Source organism: Harpia harpyja, chromosome 6 (genome assembly GCF_026419915.1).
Source record: "Harpia harpyja isolate bHarHar1 chromosome 6, bHarHar1 primary haplotype, whole genome shotgun sequence".
In the NCBI taxonomy this organism is placed as follows: domain Eukaryota; kingdom Metazoa; phylum Chordata; class Aves; order Accipitriformes; family Accipitridae; genus Harpia; species Harpia harpyja.
Genome location: NC_068945.1, coordinates 63,817,845 through 63,836,492, shown reverse-complemented (window position 1 = coordinate 63,836,492; position 18,648 = coordinate 63,817,845). Strand labels below are relative to the sequence as shown.

Sequence of the window (18,648 nt, the reverse complement as noted above, 5' to 3'; positions counted from 1 at the left end):
GAAGAATGCAAGCCTACGCGTAGGATGAGTTAACTCAGAAGGAATAAATATTATTTTAAATTATCATATATAAATCCTGCAATAAATTCTGGTAACCCTCATTTTACAGACCGTTGCCTATTGTAACAGGGAGCACTGAAGAACGTTTGATACCCATTTCGGTGATACCCATTCTCAATGCAGGTGCTCTGTCAGGTTCATTTCACCCACGGACCTGTGATTTTGTCAAATTACCCGCGAAATTATCCCATCCACCCATCAATATGCGTGGATTTGGATAGTAGTAAAACCCACCAGTACCAAACTGCTAAATCTGTGCTTTTCCGATCGGTAACTGCTCTATCAGCAACATCCAGGAAACCTACCCAAAACCCCTGAGGAGTAAGAAGACACGAACAAGGCTGCGATTCAGTGAGTTTCCTCCTCCCACGCAAGCCTAAACGAAATCAAAGAGTGAGTTTTGGCGGCGTGAGGCGGTGCTGTGCTCGCCCGTGGGCGGGAACAGCCGGTCTCCCTTCACGGCGCGCAGAGCATTGTGGGAGCGCGGGTCCTTCGCCCTTATGGCTGTCCGCTGACAGCCTGATCCGTCCCGTAGCGGCGATCGTCGCCCCGGTGGCGGATCCCGTTGCCCTCGGAGGAGGGAGCGGGTCGGCGCTCGGGGCGCCGTTAGCGGCGGGGGGACGGGGACGGGGGGTGAGCTCCCTTTTCCCCGCCGAGTCGGTAGCGCCGTCGCCTCAGGGCAGGGATAGTCGTCCGGAGCGATGCCTGCGCGCAAGGGGCTGGGGCCCTTGCGGCCGGTGTCACGTGACGGCGCCGGCCGGCGTCGGCGGAGGGGAGCGGCGGTGAGAGCGGCGGAGGCAGGCGGACGGTCCCGCCGCCGCCATGGGCAGTGAGTACGGATCGGCGCCGGCCGCGGGCGACGGGGCTGGCCCGGGAAGCCGGTCTGGGCCGAGGGGCAGCGGCCCGGGGGAGCGGGGTCGCTGTCTGCGTGAGGGCGGGACGCGGCCGGTCGCCGGCCCGGCGGGCTGAGGTGGCGGCGTGCCTGAGGTGCCCGCCCCACGGGCAGGCCGGGGGGACGGCGGCAGCGGGACACGCTCCTGCCGAGCTAGCCGGGCTAGAGGGTGAGACGGGGCACCGCTTGGCACCGCTTTGTGGTGGGTTGGTTGGGGTTTTTTTGGTTTTTTTTTCCCATGGCTTTAGTATTTTAATACGGGAGCTGTGCCGCCTTCTGTGGAGCAAGATGCACCTTCTGGTGAGCTGTCTTGAGAGCTTGGAATAAATAAAGGAGAAATATGTCACAGCAAAGTGTAAAAATAGACATGGCATTTGGACCAAATTGTTACTTAACTTGACTCGCGGTGTAATAAATGCATTTTCTTTGAAGAGGTACTGACAGTTGTTTTCTATGGCTATCCAAATGTATTGAGGCTGGGAAAAATGTCCAAGTTTTGGAGGACAAATTACGCACCGAACACATGTGCTTTGATTTCCTCCCCCGCCCCAAAATAGAGCTCAAACTGTTGAGTTTTTCTGTGTTTTTAAAGGAGAAACTGTGAAGAGAGACATGTCAAAATAAAATCCCCCAAAAGTTCTGATCAGAATAAGTGTTGCAGTGATTTAAATTAAGATTTCTAAACATATTTTAGAGTTTGAATTTTTTTTCTCAGTTCTGTAAAACACAAGATATTAATCTCTACATGGATACTTTTTGATAACAGTATCCTTTGCTTCTGTATTTAACTAGCACAGACTGATACTAGGTCATTTATTTTTAGATGGAATACAATTTAGTTCACTTCTTGTGATATACACAGTGCTGCTTCTCATCTAAAATGATTCCAGCTGTGGAAAAAAGGATGGGCCAAATCTGATTAGAACAAGGATTCTTGTTCACATTTTTGCCCTGTTTTCAGCTGTTTTGAGAGGGCATTAGTTTTCAGACACTGAATTAGAGTGTGTGTTGATGAAATAATTCACTTATAAAATGTTACTTACACTTTATTTTCTCCCCTAGAAGTTAAATAAAGTTGTATGAAGCTTTATAAATTCATAAAGGTTCATTAATATATTTTTCTCTCTTCTTTTGTCTGTGTTTGTTTTTCTGGAACAGTAAAATTTTTAGAAGTTATTAAGCCATTCTGTGCAGTGTTACCTGAAATCCAGAAACCGGAAAGAAAAGTGAGTGCCACATTATATTCTTACTTTTATTGGCTCAAAGATAAGAGAATATTGTGATATTCAAGTCCAGACTCCAATATAAACACAGACAGTAGGCCCTAAAGTACGACGTATTCTTTGGAGGAGGGGGAACCCATGTTAAGGTAAAAGATTACCATCATAATGAATTCTTAACAGCCTTCTGATAAGTTGTTCCACTTGGTAATTATGCTGATTTTTAAAAAAAAGTCTCCTCTCCAGACTAAGTTTATTTAGTTTTAGCTCCATATGATTGGATCTGGTTTTATATACTAGAACAGGGTTTTCAAGCTTTTTTTTTTCCCCTGTGGAAATCCACTGTTGTTTGTGTGGATACCACTGTTGGCTTTGAGCACTGGTCACAACTCTCGGCTTTGAGCTGGCTTATATAATACTTTGAAAAGGCTTGTGCTGTAATTCAGGAACCACAAATTCAGTTCTTCCTTTCCCACAAAATGTTTTCCACTCCCATAGCCGTGATTCACCTTGAAGAAGTGGGAAAGTGATCTGTGATATAGTTAGGTAATTGCTCCCTGTTCACTGTGACACTTTGTTCTGAAATCAGTGAACTGAGTTCATTTACAGCTGATCTCTCTGTTCCCCCAGCCCTGGAAGCTCCTCCCATTTCTCGGCACATTTTGTAGATTAAAATTAGTTAATTTCTGCAGATCAAAAAGAGATCTGTCCTGTCAAAAAAAACCCACCCCAACCCCACCCCACCATTTTTTACTTCCAAAACTCAAGCAAGCACGTATCGCCTAGGTGACAAAGGTTCTAATTAGAGTAACAAATTTATCTAATACTCATTGTCATGACTGGCATGAAAATTCCTTAAGAGCTAAATGTTGATTTTTATATTCTTAAAAGGAAATGCATAGCTGGGAACATGACACCATCTGAGAGAATCCTCTTTCGTTGATGAGAGATTCCCGAAGGTTAGGACTGGATACAGAGATGTTTGTTCCAGTAACCATAGCTGAGCCTGCTGGATTGAATGGAGAAGATACAGTAAAAACTGCTGATTATTCCCCTCTGGAACTGATTTTTAAAAAGATGGGATTTATCCCCTGGCTCTTTGCTCCATCTGTCTGTCTTTGTTGCTTTCCAGCATCTTTCCTTCTTGGAACGGGGTTCCAAACAAATTATTTAGGTCAGACAAAGGCATCTTCAGAGCAGGAATCTCCAGAGCCAGACCCTGTGCTAAGATTTGGATGCACCAGATCTGGGTGGAAGGTACCCATCTTTGTTTCTGCAGTGGTGAACCTTAGTGCAATCTTCTAGTGCTGATTTACGGCATATCTGTGATGAATTGGTTACATCCATCCCATTTTTGTCTAGTGAAGTGGATGGGAAGAGGAAACTAAGTAAGACAAATATACAGATATTGATGTTTCTGTAAAGCTCATCGACAGCTGTGATTTTTCTCTTGTTTTTTTCCTCCTCCCTTTCAATTTGCCAGAGAGGAAGAGGTGCTTGATCTGTCCATGTCCTCTATCAGCAGATGAAGGATGCCCAGAGAGGTGCCAAGATTCCTGTCCTTGCTATTTGGGTCACTTTGTCTTTAATACTATCTAGGTCGCTGTCTAGGCAATGACTGCCAGTTGCCAGCTTTGTGCAAATTTGAAGTGGAAGTATAATTGGGAACATCTTTTCTAGACTGAAGAACTCTTTGAGCGTTTTAAGTTATGTTCCTTGCTTGTGTGTAGTCTCTCAAGTGACCTAGGTCATTCTATATAACTGTAATTCATTGTTATTTATTGTTTTCTTGCAAGCTGTCACTGGCAGACATAATTAGTAATGGTTTCAGTGGGTTGGTTAAGGCCAGAACAAGAAATGAAGATAACAAAAGAAATCTATTTTCTCTAAACTTGTATTGATTGTTAAGCGAAGATGAAGTTTTGAATCATTTGCGCTCTCACTGAATCATTTACCATTATTGTTGATGAGGGAAGCGGGCTTTTTCTGTCACTATGCTAAATTGATTAACAGAAGCAATTGCTACTTTTTGTAGTTAGTAGTATTGGTTCATATTTCCCTCATATGCACAGATATTTCTAAGTAGAACACACTGTTCAGAACACCAAGAAAATGATGCTTAAGTCCCTTCATTTTCACAAGTCTTAAGAAAAATGTCAAAGGAAGAAAATGTCCAATTGAATCTGATCAGATGATGAAATGTACTCTCCCTGTGCTTGTTATCATTTGTGACTGGAATATTTTGGTACCAGTCTGTATTTTGCTGTTCCTGGCGTATGGATTCAGATGCCTCCTTTTTCTTTTTTGTCTTTTTGAACCATAGAGACTGTTTTCCTGGTGAATAACTGTGATTTGGTTCTCTAATGCTCATATTCACTGCAGTTACAGAGAGAGCCAGAGCGTTTGTAGAGCTTGACTGATGCCTCAGAAGCTAAGGTTAACAGTTGGGCTGCAGAGATAATTTGGTTAAGCATTTGTCTTTTAAAAAGTCTTTACTTAAAATCTGAATTGTAGAATTCAAACAGCACTTGGTAAAGTGGGTCAGCACCGCATAAAATCTAACACAAGATACTGTTTGGATTTATTTGCTGCTGTCACTATTTTTCTTTTTTTAACTTTGTACTGTAAGTATTTTTAGCATCTGGCCTCTTTTTTAAAAGAGTGAGGTGGTATCAGTAAGTAAATTAAATTACTGGGATTATTTTGCTTCTAAGTAAGTGCATGCTTTCACTTACAAAGATACAGACTACTGGGTTTTCTTTTGCTTGGGAAGCTGTGCTGCTGCATTGGTTTGTAGTTTCTCATTTGTGGGTGTTCAGTACCTACAAAATCAGGCACTAATCCTTTTTTTTGTTACCTCTCTACAGGCAGATTTAGTGGTTGGAGGCAGAAAGCTAGTATTTCTGCTGTATCTATCTTACATGTTAGTTTATGTCACATTTTAGTAGCTGCTGTACTCTTGCCTACAGTGAACACACTTCTCTTAATGTTTACGGTCCATGGAGGAGAGGTGGGAACTTGAACATAACACTGCATCTTAGCGCTCTCTGGTCTTTTCAAGTGCATTTCTTTCTGTCTCATGCTTTGAGTAATCCTCTGGTTCAAACTTAAATCTTTTGATTCCTCTCTTCTTGCACCTGGCTCTAGTTACAGTTGCCTCAAATGTTGTGACCCTGAGATTCTCTTCAATGTATTAGTGACTAATGATTATTGATCTGACATTCTTTTTAAAGTAATATGTAATCTACATGGATAAAAATATTTTGGGAGGGAAAAAATGTCTTTAAAAATTATTTTGTGGTCCATGTCCATGAACATAATGGTGAATTTAAGCTTTCTCTAACACACTTTGAAGAATTTAATTCCAAATATTTTGAATTCCAAACCTCATGGTTCTTCTGGGTTTTATTACCTGTTTTCACAGCAGTTAAATCTCTTCAAAAACTTTATAGTGCTTTAGTTTAATAACTTCGGGCCTTACAAAACAGTGCCTCCAGTCTGTTGAAGCCTAGAGCACTAATCACTGAAGATAAGGTTTTTTTGCATTCATCTTTCATGTTTGTTCTGGTATGCCCATGTTTTTAGCCATACTACTGCTTTTCTGTAAATACTCACTGTATTAGAATACTATACATAAAATATATTCTACTCACTGAATGTTAGCCACGCTGTCTGCCAGATCTCATACAAGTTTTCTTTGACTACACAGAAGCCCCTGACTGGGTCTCTCTATAAAATCTGAAATCATTATTAAAAGTACATTCTAATGAGAAATCATGCCTTCTTGTTCAATATCTTTGCATTTAATTCTGAATGCTATAGCATTTAGTACTAATGTGAGAATACAGTGAAAATTCTACATACAATGAACACATTAATTTCTACAATCTGTTCTGTAGATCCAGTTCAGAGAGAAGGTACTATGGACAGCTATCACGCTCTTCATTTTCTTAGTATGCTGCCAGGTAGGTGTTGATGTTTTCTGTGTTCAGAAAATGTGCGTTCTGTACATATAAAATAGAATGCTAAAAGTGTGAGAAGTTCTTGTTTCTTGTTGACCTACCAGTTTCAGTTATGTACTTTTATAGATAAGTATTTAATTCAGTTAAAAAAATCTGATTCTCTGACATAGTCTTTATTATTGATTGTATATGTTTTCAAAAACTAATGGTTTCTATTTAGTCTAAAATCCATAATGTTTTTCTTGTTATATGAAAGGTCCTATCAAATGATGATACTGGCTGCAGGGTAAACAGCTGAGCTAATTATTCATTGAGTAGTATAAACAAACAGGGCAATTTTATGCATTCTTTACCCCCTGTTAGTAGCTAAATTTAAATTTTTAGCAGTGACAAGTTTGAAAGTGAAATAGAAGTGACTGTTTTTACCTGATTCCTCTTCAGCAAGCTGATGGATTGTAAAGATTGCAGGAAAATGTTTCTCTGAGGTGTTTTAAGTTGACATTTAAAACTTGTTTATAGTGGTGGTGTTTTTTTTTTTTAAAGAATACTTGGATATTGCAGAAAACGAGAATCCATGTATTACTTGATATGTATTTTTTAGAACTTGTAGACAACCTCTCAGAAGATTTAAAATGAACTGTACATCTTCAGAGTCAGGCTTTTTAGGTTATATTTATTAACTTACCCATTCCAGACTCCAGAGCAGTAGTTCAATAACTTTTGTTCACAACTCTGAAGGACTGTTGAAAGGCTAAAACCCAGCTCTTGTACCTACCTGTTTTTTTGGAAGGAGGAAGTGGGAATGATACTAGAGCTAGAAGAACATGTATTTTATCTGTGTTTCCTAGCTGCTGGATATATGCATAATTAAGATTTTGAATCTATACAAAAGATTGTGGTAGTTGAATAAGGAAATCAGGTGGTGCAGACTAGAGTTTTCAGCAATTAATCTATAAGATTGCCTGGATTCCTAGTCTATTGTTTTTGTGATTAAGAAGAGTTTTAAAGAGCTCGAAATCCCTCAGTATTTACATACAGAATATTGGAGGTTTTGTATAAACTTGGCTAACTTTGACAGTTCCATATGGGATATTTTAAAACATATTCCCAGCTGTAGAATTTGAATATTTAAACTTGCTGGAGGAAGATAGTTACATTGTAGTTTATGCTGTATCTTTAATTTGTACTGAAAAGAAATTCTGTTTAGGACTGTTTAAAAAAACCTAAAAACCTGCTTCCTTTTGTCTTCTCAAAGATGTTTTGCTACAGTTTTCTTTTTCCTTTTTTTAAGCTCAAAATTGCTGCAAAAAATTTGGTGAAATAAGTAATGGAATATCATCTAATATTTTTCCTTGTTCTGTTAATGACTTGTGTTGGCTAACTTATTTATTTTATGTTTTTTCTGTTCTTTTGGTGAGTTGTAGTACTCCAGAATCTCATATGTCAGGCATTTACATCTTCAACTTCAGTAATCTGGTTTACATGCACTGACTCTTCTTTCTAGGGGTTTCTGCTTTTTCCTGTAGAAGGGTCTTGGTTTAGTTCTCTGAGTCATACCCCAGTTAGAGGATTAAAATAGACGGTGTCAGTATCTCTGGTTTAACTGAAAAAAAAAAAAAAAAAGTTGAAATAAATTATATTAAACAGTGTAACAGTAGAATCATTACACGTTCAGATTTTTGGATTAATGCATGCTTTCTTGTATATCTGTTTAATACTTTTGTGCGCTTTGACAGATACCTTTGTTTGGAATCATGTCATCAGATTCTGCAGATCCTTTCTATTGGATGCGAGTCATTCTTGCGTCAAACAGAGGTTAGTAGATTATTCCTTTCTCCGTTTTGTGTCGGTATAAACAGACCAGGAGAAAAAGGGTTGGCTGTTATATTTCATACAGCTCAAATGTCATGTTGAAACACTTTGTGAAGTTCTTAACACAGATGTAATTAAAATTGACCAATACTTGAGGAGTACTTCATCTTAGCAATGGGGTTTGCTTTGACATGCAGATGAGATTAATCTTGATTCTCAAGTTTTGGGATGATTCTGTTTTGAACTGGAGAGCAGTCTCTTTCTGATTAATACATAGTACAGGGAATATTCTGCCCCACCACTTACAAACAGCACTAATGTCCAGTATGAGAGTGTTGATTAGAAAATACTTCATGTGTGCAAGTCAGTTATGTCTCAATATTTTGGCAACATTATGAGTGAGTAATTTTATAGATGGGAAAGCTAAGGGCAGAGATGATTAGGCTTATAGTTTAGCAAAGCCAAACTGACTTATTTTAGAATAGACAAGTGGATCCCAACCAAATGTATAAGAAGACTTAAACTAATGCTAGAAGTCTGGAACTTAAGATGGGTGACCTAGCATGCATGAGTCTGAATGAGTACGCTGACCTGACCTGTATCTTGGAAAATTGGCTGGAAGTAAGAAAATCAGTGGAACCCTCTAATGTGAAGGTACAGATTACTTAGGAATGACAAATTTTGTCACACCAGTGAAGATTAAGGTAAATAAGTTATCTGTTTCAAACTCTACTGCAGAATTTGCATATAAAATTCTGTGTCTCGCTAGCAGTGTATGATACTAAATATGCTATCCACTACCCAGACAGAATGGTAACGGTGGCCAAGAAAAGACTAGAGAAACTGTGAAGGCAATAAAAAGCAGGAGTGGGAAAGTTAATTTTCAGCTAAGTCAACTGACTAGATGTCATTGGAGGATATGAGGTAAAGGCTACAGCTTTTGACATCCTAATTTTCTTGCTGTTGGAGAAGTACAGATTTCTTTGAGATGTGACATAATATTTAACACCGTACTGAACAGTGTGTAGACTCTTAAGATGCAAGTATGAAAGAACCAAATTATAATAATGACTTTAATGCTTTCACATTTTACATTTTGGTGGCAGGGAAAACACTAAAAAAAAAAAAAAGAAAAAAATAATTGTGCAATAATGCTTAAAATTTTTAAAAATTAGAACTGAAATGAGGACTCTGGTAGTTAGGCAGAAATGAAGACTCCACACAATAGGGGAGGTGCTCAAAAACCCTTTGTTAAATTCAGATTACTTATTAAAGGCTCTTCAGGAAATTAAGCTCTTGCAGGATAAGAGGAAAGACCTAACGGCTTAAGAACTGGTTGAAAAGATCAGAAGAAATGTCTGTACAAATCTGTAAGGTGGCACAAATTGAATATTGCATGCAGTTCTAATCTCCCATGCCACACAGGATATAGTGGAACTAAAAAAGAAAACACTCAGGAAAAGGCACCAGGGAGAATCTAAGGTAGATATTAATCTATAGAAAGAGATCCTAAAAAAATAAGAATTCTTTGCCACGGAATGTGCGTATCCCAAATGTCTTTTAAGTCTTCATCTCTGAAAAAAAGTGGATAGGGAATGGGTAGTCACTTTTTCCTTATAGTGTAACAGGGAAGGGGCAGCCAATGGTGTTATTAAGCAGCACGTGTAACTCAAACTTTCTGAATAAATTACTGGCAGAAGTTGCCAGAAGCAGTTTCTGAATAAATGACTGATATATGGGAAAAGGGAAATACAGAATGAGACATCCCCCAAAGAAGGGGCTCCTTTCAGAGATGAGGTGTGAGGATAGATAAACTTCTAGGCTGATCAGCTATCAATACACTGTTTCTACTTCTTATCATCTTCCATATGACCTTACCGGTCCCCTGTCACTGGTTCTTGTTGAGACTTCACAAGTCTGCAGTGGCTAAATAGTTTATTAATAGTTCTCTTGGCAATTTTGTGATGGAACACCACTGTACTACATGTGAGAGCAGAGTTACACTTAAATTTACAGAATTGAAAAGAGTTGTAAGCTGATTCTCTTTTGAAATCTCCCTGGTGGATACTGTGACTTTACATCAGAAAAAATGTGCATTATTTATGTCCCTTGAGTGACCACATAAAAGGTGGTGACGAAGTAATTTGATCTGACTTAATTGAATATTAAACTTGTAAAATGTGTCCTTACCCAAACTTTTTTTTCTTTAAGGTTCCAGCTTGGGGAATGCGGAAAGTTTGATCACTTGGTAGTTCTAGTTTAATTTTCACCCAAATTTTCAATGTTTTTTTTAAGCTTTCAGCATCTTCAGATAGGAGAAAATTTTCTGATATTAGTTGAAGGACAACTTAAATTTCAAAAAGTAATCTCTTTATAATGCTGTTGCTCCAAAAAGGTGATGTGGAAGAATGTTTTCTGTAGTGAGATGGGAGAGTATGTTGTACAGGCAAGAGGGGGGCTATTTTCCTGAGTTTAATTGCTTTGTCTACATTCAGTTCTCCTCCAATATGGCATTATAATACAACTCCAGCAGGTATCAGTACTTGAACAAGACCTTGCTGAGAATATTTCCAAATTAGAGTATCAGGTGGTAGTTCTGGTGTTGCAGGTGCATCAGTCTGAGGATGCAAGCAAAGTGAGTGATGCCCCAGTTTTTATTACATCAGATGAAGTGATTGTGAGGGCAGGCAGGTTTTCTGGAATATACACCTATGTGCTGCAGCAGTAGTGTTTTATGAAGTTATATCGCCCTGTTTGAGTTGTATACAGTTGGAAGTTGATACCTCGGTGACATTGTGCCAGCAGAGTAAGAGCATCTTAATGACATGTCTTTGTTTTTTTAAGAACTAGATTAATCCTAAATTTCTGTGCTCTTAACTAGAGTCAGTGATTCTGAGCCACTGTGGATCTGCAGCATCTTTCTTGTGGACTTCAAAATTAAACTTTTGGAAAATGTGACAGTTGAAGCACTGACAGAGTAGACAACCAGGGGCAAGATGCTTTCCAGTGAAAGGTTGCTTGATATGATATGCCAAAAAGCTGAGCTTCAGTGTGCATTGACCTTTAGTGTTAGCATGGTTTCACAAAAATACTTGGAAGTGAAAAGCTACATAGGTTTTTTGTGCTGCCTTCAAAATCACAGATTTTAACATGGCAGCCTTCTTTTGTGAGGAGGTAACAGTCTTTGTTTTGATCATACCTGTACTGGAATATACATGTTTGAAGTGTTATGAAAAATGTTCCTTATAGGTCAGAAACCTTTCAACAGACTAATATCCTCAGAGTATAATTCTTCAGGAGAGATGCTTGAATGGCAATTATGTTAATTTTTCTTCCTGTTTAGGTACTTTGATGGAATTAGGTATCTCACCCATTGTGACATCTGGTTTGATCATGCAGCTGCTAGCTGGAGCGAAGATCATTGAAGTTGGTGATACTCCAAAAGACAGAGCCTTGTTCAATGGAGCTCAGAAATGTAAGCACTGTTCCAATTAAAATTAATAAGCATATTTTTGTTCTTGGGAAAGCAGCCTGCCTAAGTGATACTAGATGTGAGATTTCTTTGGTAGGTGATTTCAGCAGATTTTTTTAAAGGATTTGCTTTCTCTCTTGTTTTAGTATTTGGGATGATTATTACCATTGGGCAAGCCATTGTGTATGTTATGACTGGAATGTATGGAGATCCTGCTGAAATGGGTGCTGGAATTTGTCTTCTTATTATAATTCAGGTTTGTAATGAGCTATTTTGTGTGTAACTGAGACTGCTTAGATACAGTACAGCTGGAAGGAAAAATCTATGTCTGGTTGCCTTTTATTTATTTATTTTTACTGCTATAAAGCATCATCCTTTGTATCTGTTTATATATGAGAAATTCTAGATACTCCATAAAGGAGGAGAAAGTTGTAATAGTTAATATCAAAGATGTTTCAGATAGGAGTGGCTGCTTGATTCAAAATACAGGAATTGGTAGACTTTGAAAGCAGTAGCTGCTGTTCAGTACCATGGAGGACTTCTCGCTAAATGGCACAGATGCAGCTTGGAGACATTATTCTTTAGAGCAAAGCGGTAAATGCACAAACTTAAACACTTTGAAAAAGTGCTCACTGAGTAATCTGTTTGCTAGTGTCAGTATTGAAAAGTCACAGAGATCATTTCTAGGTGAGATGCGCAGGCATTTGTACGTGAGAGGGTGGAAATAACTGCATGAGTGATACTCAGGTGAAAAACCTAATGATCACTCTCCAATGTGATGAAAATACTGAAGCAGGGAATTAATACATAATTCTTGACTTAATTTATTATTGTTTCTGCTCAATTTTGTTTCTTTTCCCACAGCTGTTTGTTGCTGGTTTGATTGTGTTGCTGTTAGATGAGTTGCTACAGAAAGGTTATGGCTTGGGGTCTGGTATTTCCCTGTTTATTGCTACCAATATCTGTGAAACCATTGTCTGGAAGGCTTTTAGTCCCACTACCATCAACACTGGCAGAGGTACGTGTGCGATTACAACTAACGTGTTTCAGTGGATGTATACTATACATAAACTATCAGATGTTTATCGGATGGATATTAAAAAAATGTTTTAAAGTCAGTTGTCTAACATTGAAGATGAAAACGTTGTCTGATTTACAGGAAGATTAATAACCTACAAGTTTGCCTTTGCTGATTCAAATTGCAGTAGTTAAAATGGGATTCGAAGCCCCTTGACTGAAAATTTTTGGATTTCCAAACTGAAATAGTCGTCTTGTAGCATCATTTAGTCGATAGAAATAGAGAAGATAAGAAATTCTACATGTTCAGAGTTGTTTATGATCCAGCTGTTGCTTGTGGTTATAGGATGCTTTTATAGTTGGTGCCTCCAAATTACTTTAAGCTAGTTTGATTCTTCAGAGACTACCATCTCTTCATTCCTCAGCCAGTCTTTGACATCTGGTTGTTCTGATACCCTAGAAATATCAGGTTAAGATACAGCCTGGTTGCATCAAGAAGTTAACTAGTTTAATGCATACATTTGAAATCCTGAGCCACGGTTTTAGTTTGCTTTAATTTTCACCTGATTTTTAGTAGTTCTGTTTATTGCATTGTATTACTGATTTTCTAAAGCTATTTCTCTCCTTGTTTATTATTTCTTCTTTCCAGTCATCTTCTTGCCCTCAGAAAAGAAAGAAAAAGAGTGTTCTTTCATGTGTGTAACTTGGTTTTGTTTTGTTTTTTAAACCAGGAATAATGTTTTGGTAGATTAGTCTATAAGCTAAAGCAGAATCCTGTACTGTGATCTATTTGTTGTAGCAGGATTTATGTCCTATTGTGACTGATTTTATAAGTGTCATTCTTAAAATTTCCAAAAGAAAGATACTATTTTTTAAAATTTTTTTAATTTACAGATTAAAATTTCTTCTACTTTTTTGCTTTGTGCAGGAACAGAGTTTGAGGGTGCTGTGATTGCATTATTTCATCTGCTGGCTACACGAACCGACAAAGTCCGGGCTTTGCGGGAAGCTTTTTACCGACAGAATTTGCCCAATCTCATGAATCTGATTGCTACAGTATTTGTATTTGCTGTAGTCATATATTTTCAGGTAAAATGAGAAATTCCTCATAGCAGCTCTGCAGCTGCATAGGTAGAAGTGCATGGACCTTAGACACTGCAGTCACTGGGAAAAAATGCAAAAGTTAAACTAGAGTAACTGAAGTTACTTAGCTTTGAGTAAGGAGCTCTTTTTATTTCAATATTGTTATTTCAGTAACATACCTCTGTGACAGTACAGCTGTTAAATTTTATAGCCAGACATACTTGTACTCAGACAGTGATGTAATCTCACATTCCATTAAATGCTACGTACACTACCAGAGTATTTTTACTAAAAATGGATTTTGGAACTGCAGTGGTTGTATCACACAAATAATGTACTTGATTTTCATAGTTGACTTAAAAGAATACCTTTGGACAGAGCTAAAGAATCTTGCTTCTTTGGGGTGTGCATGATACAGATTTGTTCTAGAAAAAAACTGTGTAATTAATGCATAGCTTACTGTTTTTTCCCTAATTTTCTTGAAATACTTAGCTAGTATTTCTTTTTAAATTTAAGTATTTATTAAAGTGGACGCTAAAGGAGATCCTTTTTTTTTTTTTCGTTGTGTGTGTGGCTAAAATGTGGGTTTGTTTTTTGTGTGGGGTTTTGTTTTTTTTTTTTTTTAAAGCTGTTGAGTCAGGGTGCTGGCAAAAAACTGAATTCTCTGGTTTTCAAGTCCATGTGGCTTTTCTTGGGTCTGCTCAGATAGGAGCCTGCCCCAGAAAATAGCAGGCTGGGCTTACTACACAAAAGTCTGCTGTTAACTGGCTAGTTAATTTAAAAGCCGTTAAAGGCTTTTATCAAACCCTGTTCTATAAAGTGTATTTTAGAGGAATATCATTTAGCAGATGAGAGATAATGTTTATGTAAAAAGAATGTAATACAACCAAGCAGTAACACTTAGAAATCCTTAAAATTTTTAATCCAGACTGTAACAGAAAGCCTTTGGGTTTTAGTGTCGCAGACCTTGCACTCCGTGTTTATCTAGCAAGAACTCTGTGGTCAGGAATAGCTTTTGGGCATACTAGGAATACCTTCTATCTTGGAAATAAACTTGGTGCATTTGTGTTCTTTCCCGCAGGGATTTCGTGTTGATTTACCTATCAAGTCTGCACGGTATCGTGGACAGTACAGTAGCTATCCTATCAAGCTCTTTTATACCTCCAACATTCCCATCATTCTGCAGTCTGCCTTAGTTTCGAACCTTTATGTTATTTCCCAGATGTTGTCTGTTCGTTTTAGCGGCAACTTCTTGGTGAACTTATTAGGACAGTGGGCAGTAAGTATTTTACCACTTTTTTAACGGCATAAAATTATTTGTATATATTACTTCATTGTGCAACTTTGGTATTTAACTGGCAGAAAACTGGAATATTTACTTTTTAACATTTGTGTATAAAAGCTGTTTTAAACATTGAAGAGGAATTCCTCTATAAATACAGGATAGGAATGTGAGAGGTCTGTGAGAAATGACTAACTGCCTTTTTCTTCCCCTCTCATAGGATGTCAGTGGCGGTGGCCCTGCTCGCTCTTATCCTGTTGGTGGCCTGTGCTACTACTTGTCCCCTCCAGAATCCATGGGTGCGATATTTGAGGATCCCGTCCATGTAATAGTTTATATAATATTTATGTTGGGATCCTGTGCGTTCTTCTCGAAGACTTGGATCGAGGTGTCTGGCTCATCAGCGAAAGATGTAGGTGTTCTGATAAACGTGCCTGAATGTTTTCAAACACTGCCTCTAATTTACAACTGACTACTAGCTACTCACTGATCAGTTATTACTCTGACTAAATAGCAGGTGACTATGAAACACCGCAGCAGTTTCATAAAATGATGGTTTTTGCAGGTTGCCAAGCAACTCAAAGAACAGCAAATGGTGATGAGAGGCCACAGGGATACTTCAATGGTTCACGAGCTTAACAGGTAAGGAAATGCAGACTTCCAGTGGGATGGTTAAGAGTGCTGGGGAGGTATCAACTAGAGCAGATGCTCTCGGAAAAATCCGAGAGCTGTTTCCAGTGCAAATGTCAAGGATTCCTCCCGTTCAGCTGTTGCCTTTCCTAGTAATGCAGAAGATCTTTATAGCCGTAGGTAAGAGATTAACCTGTGGTGTCTTTGTTTAAGTGGCATAACGAGGGAATTTGGGTCGAGTCTCTTCCACGTTTGTAAAAGGAAGATACCTTGATTTTTACAGGTGTTTAATTTACTGTTACTGAACTCAGATGACACTACAAAAGCGGTATTTTACGCAGTATGCAAAGTCTGCAGATCTATATTGAAAGGTAGATTTATCCCTACATATTTAAGTCAAAGCAGTTACTCTTAGTCCTGTGGAGGTTACATAGCACGCATATATATACAATTGTCATACTATGAATTGGAAAGCTTTGCCAGTGTTCCGTTATTCACACAGCTTTCCTACCAGTGAATATTTATCTTAGTTTCTACTTCGTGCAAATAGGGAAGATAGTAAGAGCTGATGACAGAGTTGCGTTTGCAACGCTAAATTTGTTGCTTAATATTCTAGTTGGTTGCTTTAGTAGTATCGTTAGAATCCTTGGATGAAAATTCATGTTTATTAATACTTTTTTTTTTTTGTTGGTACAGATATATCCCTACAGCAGCTGCATTTGGTGGTTTGTGCATTGGTGCCCTTTCAGTATTGGCTGACTTTCTAGGAGCCATTGGGTCCGGCACTGGCATTCTGCTTGCAGTCACTATTATTTATCAGTACTTTGAAATATTTGTAAAAGAACAGGCTGAAGTTGGAGGAGTAGGTGCATTATTTTTCTAGATGTCCAAATATTTCATGGTTTGTGTGAGAGGGAAAGCATTTTGACAACATGCCTCATTTAGTCCAATAATGCTATTTTCTTTTTATTTGTTTTGAAGTGCTACGTGTCCCATTACTGTAATGGGCATTGAGCAATGCCTGTGTGCAGCATTAGTACCAGCTGCCTTAAGAATAAAGTTTACATTATCTTGTTTAAGTATTATCTAGTGTTGCCTGTAATGCTGGAAACCAATTCATCTACCTTGCTGTTCAAACACTACAGTGAGATGGTAAAATGTATCAGTTTGATATTGGTAAACATTTTTGCACACAACATTAAAATGTTAAATTTGTTTCCCTGTCCTTAATAGGAAGAAAAAATAAAATCTGAGTTCAGATTGCCATGTGCCAGTATTCTTGACAAAATTTATTTGTAGCCTGTATTTTACATTAATTTTTTATACTTTTTTAACTTGCATTTCCCTATCATTGAACTCAGCACTCCTTATTCCTTTGTGGTGTCTCCACCCAGGCACCTTTCTCTTAGCTCTAAGGGTGGACAAGCAAACATTTTACCGGAGACTGATACTCATCTCACCTGTGAACTGGTTCTGTGGTGGATTTGCTGCATCGCAGGGCCGGGGGCATTTTGGTTTCTTGCCCTGGGCCTCCTGCGAGACAGCATGGTAGCTGCTGTCATGCTAGCAAGTCAGCCCCGTAGTTTTGTTTAAACATGTACTTGTGAAAACTGTGCCACTGAAACTTCACGTCCACTTTGCTTTTGTGAGTCTAAAGAACAAGGCGGGGTTCCTAAAGCAGTGTTCACAGAAGGGAAAGGGGGGAACGAGGAGTTCCTGCTGAAAATTTATTTATGTTGTCGCACTTTACAGCGGCAATGTAACAACTGTAAATGTTAGACAATAAACTTATTTAATTAAGCTCTCTCCTGTGTCTCATTTGTGCAAGATGTAATTCATATGCACTTTTTGATCATTTCTAACACACTTTGTTAGTGAGGTAGGTCTGGAAGGCTCCCTTTTCTTTTTATCCTTTCTCTTTCTAGAATGTAATTCTGATCAGTTTTTAGCAGCTTTAATTAAAAACCAAATCACAAGATTCCTCCCCCTAAAATCATTGAGTGTTTTTGCTTGGCTGTAATCAATGACTTTTTCCCTTTGATTTCACATTTTGATTTCTTCTGTCTTCTCTCATGCTTAACTTGAAAGTAGCTTTGTGTTATTTGTGAAGGTAAGAAAATCTTAAGCAAGTTTTCTGCTTTGTTTCTAAGCTAGGAAAGTCTTCATAATTATGCACGCTCCTCCAAATTTATTTCAGAGGCAAGACTTTGATATGAGCAGATGTTTATTACAACTCAGATCCTAACCTTTAAGCAGTGGTGGCTGTTTACACAGTTAGCAGCAGTCGACTGCACAGATAGGCTGAAGGTTTGTTTGGCAGAAGATTTATCTAGAAGCGATTAGACTGAATGAAGGTGCAGCCTAGGTGCGTGGATGTGTCCCGGGGAGAACGGCACGGCTGTCCTAGGTCAGGGCATCTAAGTAAGCTCATACCTCAAACAGAATCCCCTGGCTGGGTCCTACACCATTCTGGTTTGCACCAGTGGCCGTTTTGTTGTTATTGTTGTCGTCGTTGTCAGAGTCTGTATTTTCTTAGATCAAACAAACCAATTTTCTCTTTCTGGATAGTTTAGTTCAGGCTGGGAGAAGGAAGCAACATCTTTGGATCTAAATCATAAAAGGAAGTTCCTGAAACTGCAGTTTCAAACACCAGCCAGAGCATGCACGCTCTGTCCTTGTGCCGCTGTTGCTGCTCCTATTATAGAATCATTTCGGTTGGAAAAGACCCTCAAGATCGAGTCCAACCATTAACCAGCCCCCTAAACCATGCCCTGAAGTACCCTGTCCACTCGCTTTTTGAATACCTCCAGGGATGGTGAATCAACCACTTCCCTGGGCAGCCCATTCCAATGTTTGACAACCCTCTCAGTAAAAAAATTTTTCCTAATATCTAACCTAAATCTCCCTTGCCTCAACTTGAGGCCATTTCCTCTTGTCCTATCTCCAGACACCTGACAGAAGAGACCAACCCCCACCTCACTACAACCCCCTTTCAGGTAGTTGTAGAGAGCGATAAGGTCTCCCCTCAGCCTCCTCTTTTCTAGACTGAACCACCCCAGATCCCTCAGCCGCTCCTCATAAGACTTGTGCTCTTGCAGACAATTACCTCTACTTGCTGAAACGATGCTGCTTACAGATGAGAGAGAAGTGCCTCTTCCTGCAGTCTTACTCGATTTGAAGAGATGGTGTTACAACACCAACTACAGGCGCTTCAACAT

At 38.8% G+C, this 18,648-nt stretch overlaps 1 protein-coding gene across 7 annotated transcripts; it reads left to right on the top strand.

The window, feature by feature from the left end:
• Positions 1 to 766: 766 nt before the first annotated feature.
• On the top strand, positions 767 to 17,230 carry SEC61A2 (SEC61 translocon subunit alpha 2). Of its 7 annotated transcripts, none has more exons than XM_052788844.1 (13): positions 847 to 889; positions 2,111 to 2,178; positions 3,064 to 3,204; positions 6,072 to 6,137; positions 7,871 to 7,949; positions 11,290 to 11,421; positions 11,565 to 11,674; positions 12,283 to 12,436; positions 13,364 to 13,524; positions 14,600 to 14,797; positions 15,021 to 15,212; positions 15,366 to 15,442; positions 16,127 to 17,230. In XM_052788844.1, exons 3-13 carry the CDS (start codon positions 3,115 to 3,117, stop codon positions 16,311 to 16,313), a joined length of 1,446 nt encoding a protein of 481 aa, XP_052644804.1. In that variant the 5' UTR covers positions 847 to 889; positions 2,111 to 2,178; positions 3,064 to 3,114; the 3' UTR covers positions 16,314 to 17,230. The 7 variants fall into 7 exon arrangements, with proteins under 7 accessions (XP_052644805.1, XP_052644804.1, XP_052644806.1 ...); XM_052788846.1 differs by having other exon boundaries at positions 850 to 889; positions 3,064 to 3,131; XM_052788845.1 differs by lacking the exon at positions 3,064 to 3,204 and having other exon boundaries at positions 767 to 889.
• Positions 17,231 to 18,648: the final 1,418 nt, after the last annotated feature.

What these genes read in the sequence shown, in the direction of transcription:
- SEC61A2 (XM_052788842.1), top strand. Translation starts at nt 3,250, where the DNA reads ATGGGATTTATCCCCTGGCTCTTTGCTCCATCTGTCTGTCTTTGTTGC. An exon ending in CATTCTTGCGTCAAACAGAG is followed by an intron (nt 7,950 to 11,289) that starts GTTAGTAGATTA and finishes CTTCCTGTTTAG; the next exon opens with GTACTTTGATGGAATTAGGT. An exon ending in CTGGCTCATCAGCGAAAGAT is followed by an intron (nt 15,213 to 15,365) that starts GTAGGTGTTCTG and finishes TGGTTTTTGCAG; the next exon opens with GTTGCCAAGCAACTCAAAGA.